The 6,780-nt window shown below is 44.4% G+C and overlaps 1 protein-coding gene across 4 annotated transcripts in view; it reads right to left on the reverse strand.

The window, feature by feature from the left end:
- SLC39A11 (solute carrier family 39 member 11) overlaps nt 1–6,780 on the reverse strand; it is a 229,639-nt gene that overhangs the window by 146,289 nt on the left and 76,570 nt on the right. For 3 of the 4 annotated variants that reach the window (XM_023531640.1, XM_023531641.1, XM_023531639.1), the window contains one exon: nt 5,585–5,623. The exons of the other annotated variant lie outside the window; for it this stretch is intronic. In XM_023531640.1, the coding sequence (XP_023387408.1) occupies nt 5,585–5,623 (39 nt within the window). The remainder of the gene's footprint in view (nt 1–5,584; nt 5,624–6,780) is intronic. 4 annotated transcript variants of the gene reach the window in all.

Below are 6,780 nucleotides of genomic sequence, written 5' to 3' on the forward strand. Positions count from 1 at the left end.
TGCTCCAGGTCCGGGCCACGCTCGGCATCGCTGGGCGGTCACCTCGGGGCCCTCCGTGTCTCTCAGTCTCATACGGAAGAAAGTCCTGGCACGGAGAAGCACAGAGCGATGACCTCCGCAGGAGGCTCCACAGAGCACGTCAGCTCGCTCCTCACACATCGACTGGTGGCCTCTTGGCTGCGGCCCAGCTCATTTCAGTGTGGTCCAAAAGACCTCACGTTCAAAAGAAAAATCTCCATTAGGATGTCTCGGGCTTCCCACATCACAGGTAATAGGAAAGAGAAAAGGTAATGACCTCCCAGTCAGGGTCTCCAGGGCCAGCAGCATAAACGCTAGGCTTTCTGAAGACCCCCGTTCAATACAGAATACATCGCTCTAGTCGATCCAGCTGAATTCTCCTCCCTGGATCCCTCCTGCTACCACTGAGTCCACTCTTCCCATCCATCTCTCCATGGAAATGAAAAACAGCTGGTCATCCTCTTCCCTGCAGATTCAGAGGCCATCACCGAACAGCATCGCTAACTTCCAACTGCCAGCCCATTATCTGGAGAAAACATTATTCACCACTTGCTGCACAAAAGCAGACTCAGCCAAAATCTCCTTAAGAAAATCATGGCTTTCATAAGAAACCAGCTTCCCTATGGGATTAAATAATAGATATTAAATTGCCTTTTCATGCCTCGAAGTAAGCTTCTTGATTGGTAGGCTGTGTTTCTCTTCTGCAGTTTCACGGTCTTATTTATGCTACACAAGTGCTTCTTCCTTGAGAGAATGTATATTGATTTAGAGATCCCTCATTAGTTCAAGCCTCACCAAAAAAGAGACATCAGAACCAGAGCAAAGAAAATTAAGATGATGACTCTGGATATAATATTTACTTTGGGGTCGAGGACTGCTTCTCACTCAGATGGATAGATATTCAAATGCATGTGTATATCATATAGGTGAGCAGGCGAAGCAAAAAACTAACTTCATATTTGCCTTTCAACAAAAAGATCTATGCTAACTCTTGCTGGAACTCATCCCTTGAAATATGCAGATTCAAGAAGACTAAGGATGCCCGAGGTCACACGGGCAGTCCCTGACTTCTCATCTGGGTTTGGCCCCCTCTCTGCCCCCAACCGGCAGTTTTCAATCCTGGATAAGTCATTTACTCTCTCTGGATTTGTTTTCTGTCTGTAAATAAAGGCGGCTGGACCAGACATCGGCCAGAAGGCACTGTGGTTTAAGAGTGGGTGCTATACAATCAGACTACGGGTTCAAATCCTGGCTCTGCTCACTGCGTGATCCTGGGCAGTGCCTCAGTTTCCTCATCTGCAAAGTGGGAGTAAATAACAGTACCTGGCACACACCTCACAGAGCTTTATGAAAATTAAAGTAGATGACCACAGAGTGCTGGGCAGACTGCCTGGACGTAGTAAGGAAGGGCTCAATAAATATTAGTTGTCATAACCACCTCACATCTCTTCCAGCTTTAGAGTCGTATAACTCTGGGACTCTAATAGGAAATCATGACTATCTCTTTTTTTTTTTTTTTTTTTTAATGGTAACATTTCCCTCCATTAAGTTCATGCCTCAGGCAGAAACCAAGGCCAGACTTGGGTACTCAGAAGAGAAAGACAATGATTAGGAGACTTGGGGAGTGATTTAAGGAGTCAAGAGACAAACAGGCAAATGGATTTTAAGAGTCATCTAAGGAGACGTGATTCACACTTCGAAGGGCCTGCTAATGAGAAAAACAAACTGTAAAATATATTGCTAAGAACGTTTAAAATGCACATGACCCTTGTCCCAGGAATCTTACAGAAAGAAACACTGTTTCAGTGCACAATTGTATCTTGTATAAACGCAAAAATTGTATCTTGTATAAACTGTCAGGATATTCCACGTGCATTTCGATGTGCATACGACATGTACATAAATGTATGCACGACTGACAGTAAACGCAGGTTACACCTGGGCGAGGCGCCCCGGAACCCCAGTCCACTGCCTGGTGGCCACTTTTCCCTTTTGCAAGGTATTTCCTCAAATCATCCGAGAGCTGTGTCCCAGAAGCAGAACCTTTAAGATACAGACACTGTGACATGTTTGACTGTCCCGACACTGCATAAGTGCAGAATAAATGTTCTCCGAGGATCAGGCTCAGAGGTAACAGCTAACAGGTGACCTCCCAGGAGCAAGGGGGGGAGGCAAGAGGGCTTTCTTCTTCTTCTTCTTCTTTTTTTTTTTAACCTTTAAAAACATCTGAATTTTTATACATTCCACTCTGTGCCTAGAAGCTGACATATCAGAATTCTCTAGACCTGGATTTCTCAGCTTGGCATCACTGACACTTGGATCTCGATGGTGCTTTGTGGTTGGGGGCGGGAGCGGGGGGCTGTCCTGTGCATCGTGGGGTGTTTAGCAACACTCCTGACCTCTACCCATTAGGTACCAGTTGTGACAACCGAGCATGCCAAATGTCCCCTGGGCGGGGGTCAAAACCGCCTTCAACTAGGAACCACTGTCCAAGCCAACAGGCTCGCGCATGCGCTCACGTGTGTGCACGCGCTCGCTCGCTCGCTCGCTCGCTCTCTCTCTCTCTCTCTCTCTATATATATATATATTTTTTTTTTTTTTAGGTTGTCTATATTATATATAAATTACTCCCTGATAAGTACAAGCAATTATTATAGCTGAGGCCACTTGGACGCTACTGCCTTTCCCTAGCTTGGAGAATTATTTATGAGAATGCTTCTAGTCACTGGGTTTGAGTCCCGGCTGTGTCCTACATCATGTTTTTCTCTTTTCTCTGAGTATCTGGTGACCTGCCAGGAGTTCATTCATGCCACTAGCTCATTTTCAAGGTCAATTTTAGAAAAGTAAATTACTCATTTTCTGATAAATACACACAAGGAACTTTCAGAATCTCTCTTTTTTCTACCAACTACTTTGAAAATCAGAAGTAGAACTATTTTAGTCCCTCACAGTTAAGTGAACACAATACACAGGACTGACGATTTTTAAGGAAAGCACATCTTAAATGTTCGTGTTTCGGTGCTCTCGAATCCATCCTTACATGTCCTGAACTATTACACCGTTTTTGTTTGGTTCCTTTTGTTCTTCTGCCTTTTGCTATGGAAATTTTACAGTGGTTTTCAGCCTAAAAGAGCAACCAGACACCCAACGCCTGGTCAGAGGCATGAAGACAGCCCGGCACAGAAAACTTTCTACGTGTGTACCCTCTATAAAAATTTTGAAAAACCAGGTACCCCCCAATCACTCATTTTGAAATTGACATTTAAAATGCTTTCATCTAAGTTGATGGAGCTGCAAAAGATATAATGTGTGGCATACGAATATTGATATAGTTAAACAAAACTGTTTGGTCGGTCATTCATATATATGTATCTAAACAGAAGAGGGAATTAACTCCCACCATTAACCACATAAAGATACACATAACGTAAGCTGTGCCTTTATGTTGCACGCACTAATGTACACACACTAAAATGCACAGGCAAGCTCTTCTTCAAAAGTGAAAAAAAATCATATCATCCCTTTTTCTCTGACTTGTATTTCGATTCCATTTCTCCACAGAATTTATCCTAGAGCAGCTCGTATTTGAAACCAGAAAGTCTATTATTGATTTCTTTATCATACTTCTCTTCAATATAAACATCTAAAAACATCTGAATTTAATTTGAGCCTAGGGCGCTAACTGCTTAAATAACAATTTCCAGGCTCAAGTTACCATTACAGCTATTCGTGGTAGAGAATGGAGACATGACAACAAAAAATATAATCCAGCATTTTATAATTATTAAACATTAAAAAGTAAAATAGTCTCAGAAATGCATATTTTTATGGATGAGGATTTTTCTCATTTCTCAATTCTTTTCTATATCTGTAGATAGATATTAAGTAATCATTGCTAGACAAAGATAGTTAAGCATCAATTTATTTCTAGTCTCTCTTTTCTTTTTTGTAAACACAAGACGGGGGTGCGGAAAAACAGATATTTTGTTATAATACTGTCATTTTGTTCTCTGAACTCTTTCCGAGTTACGGGCCCGAAATCCCAGACTGGTCCATCATGGAAAATGAAAAGATCTGTCTGCTGCCAGGCTGATTCAAAGGACAGGACGGCACCTGAACTGCTAGAGGGTTTGTGCCCAGCAGTGAGCAGTACGCGTCCTACCCTCTTCTCCACACCAGCACCAAAATTCCAGGGGTCCCTCCGTTTATGCGCGGAGAACGTGCTACCCAGAGACAGGGAAATAAGGCAGGAACGCGTCTTTCTGCTCTGAGGTGGGAGAGGGCAGCTGGGAAAGGAGAGCCAGCTCGTTCTCAGGCAGAGCAGTTTTGGGAACGAGGACAAAACCGGAAGCTGAGGACCTGGAAATCGATTTTGTTGACGCTACCATGCACCTGCGTGACACGTGGCGTGTGTCCCTACGTGCTCTCAAAAGTACAGACTCCGGTGTGACGGCTGCTGAATGAGAGGACCTCTGGGACGTCCCAGCCACAGGCTGGGTTTGTAAATCACAGGACTATGAAAATAGGAGAAAGGAACTAAATCCTGATCCGCCAAAAAGGAAAACCACACATGGCGGGCCTTTTAGCTGTGACTGACGCAACTGGGATACACGGCACCCTTATGCTATCTGACTTAGACAAGCCTCCCGGTCTAAGTCCCAACTTACGGAAGATATGGAGGCCTGAGGGACAAGTTACATGGCACCACAAGGAAGCAATCAGTCCGATTCAAAATGTGGGACATTCTACAGACAAAGGAGCCAGTTTCTCTAACAAATTACCAGCATATGGGAGGGCGGGGGGAGAATGAGACTGTTAAAGAATAAAATAGACTCAAAAGATACGACACACAAATTCAGTATGAAAATCTTGTTTGGATCTAACGAAACCATTTTATAAGATACCTTCTGAAAAAGAAAAAAATGGAGAAAACTTGAATGTGGACTGGGTGTTGGATTAAAGGAAGGAATTATTGTTTATTTAGGCAGGTGTGATAATGCCGTGACGATTGTGCTTAAAATCGCATGCCATTCAGTTAGAGACGTGTATTGGATTTACAGATGAAATTACATGATGTCTGGGATTTGCTCTTAAAAATGATTCCAACCTCCCGAGAAGGCTGGGGAAAGACGGATGAAAGGAGATTAGCCAAATGTCAATAAGGATAAGTGGCGGGTAGGTGGAGTGCATCATGGGACTCTCTCCACCTTTTTACGTGTTTGAAAATGTCTATAATAAAAGGTCTTTTAAGGGGGGAGAGGAGGAGAGAAAGAGAAGTTTAATTTGTGCCAACAAAACCCTGAGCGAGGCCTTTCCTAAACATTATCTTAGTTTGCAAGTCCTCGGGCAGCTGCCCGACGAGCCTCTTTCACTGTCTATAGAGAAGCAAGAGCATCGGTACAATGGAAATAAACAGAGCAGGTGATAAGAGAGAGCCATTAGCACCTGCACATCACAGCGATGATGCATCCTGGTCGCGTGGGGAGAGACTGGGAATACCCTTTGGCAGAAAAATGTCAGAACAAACATGTCTCCATTTACATTCCTCCTATAACATGCTACTTACCCCGGCAGCAAAGCCAAGACTTCCATCTAAGATCCGCCTCTGAAAATGAAAACAAGATGTTTCAGATTCTAAGGGATGTTTCGTGGGACGAGAGGAAACCATAACACCTAGGAGAGCCCCCTGAACAAAGACTGGGCCATATCGGCGTCTTCAAACCCACCTGGAAGCCTGGACCTGAGCCTTTATAACATGGACCAAAAACTAGGGGGTAAAATTTGTCTTAAACCTTCCATCCATCCCACAGCCAATCAGTCTTCTTTCTGTGTGATGCATGGCTTGCACTGGCCCATGTGTTGCCTCTTACTCTCCCTGTGAATTATGACTAGAAACCTTTAGTAAGTGGCTGCCCTAAGAGATGGAAATTGACAGGTGTGGAAGAGGAACACGCAGATCACCCAAAACCCTCCCACACTGCCGGTGGGGCTGCAAACTGGCACAGCCACTTTGGGAAACTCATGGCAGCGTCCACTGGAAGTGACCATAGGCATACCCTATGACCCAGCGACGCCACTCCTGAGTGATTACCTAACAGAAATGCATACTTGAATTCACAAAACACGTTCACAAAAACGCTCTTAGCAGCACTGTTTGTGAGAGACAAAAACCAAGCACAGCAGAATGGATACATCAGTTAAGACACATTCATACAATGGAATGCCATATGGCAATGAGAACACACACACTACACGTATATGAATGGAGCTCACGGTCAGGCAGTGGCATTCAGTAAACTGGAAAATAAACAGGGTGAAATCGGCCAAAGAAGAGCACATGCTATAGGATTACGCCACCCACACAACGTATAAAGACAGAGAAAGCGACTCTCTGCCACTGGAGACCAGGAGAGGGACTACCCTTCGACTGGAGGTGGGGGGTGTGGGTGGTGACTGGACAGGAGCCTGAAAGGGCTGCTGGGGGTACGGGCACCATTCTAGTGCCTGATCTGGGGGTACTATTTTCACAGGCATTTGTGAAAAATTATCGAACTGTACACTTATGAAACATGCATTTTTCTATATGCATCTCCTATTTCAGTAAAAAGTTTTGTTTTTAAGGAAGTGGCCTAAGTTAGGGATAGAATCGATAGCCACTTGAACACATCTCGGGCAGGCCAAGGAATGGATCGCCCGATTCCTGAGACTCCCACTCAGGTGTGGGTAGCTAGGGCTACCGGCTCAGTCCTCTCCAGCCACAGG

The sequence above is a fragment of the Pteropus vampyrus genome, unplaced genomic scaffold, assembly GCF_000151845.1.
Source record: "Pteropus vampyrus isolate Shadow unplaced genomic scaffold, Pvam_2.0 Scaffold72, whole genome shotgun sequence".
Lineage (NCBI taxonomy): Eukaryota > Metazoa > Chordata > Mammalia > Chiroptera > Pteropodidae > Pteropus > Pteropus vampyrus.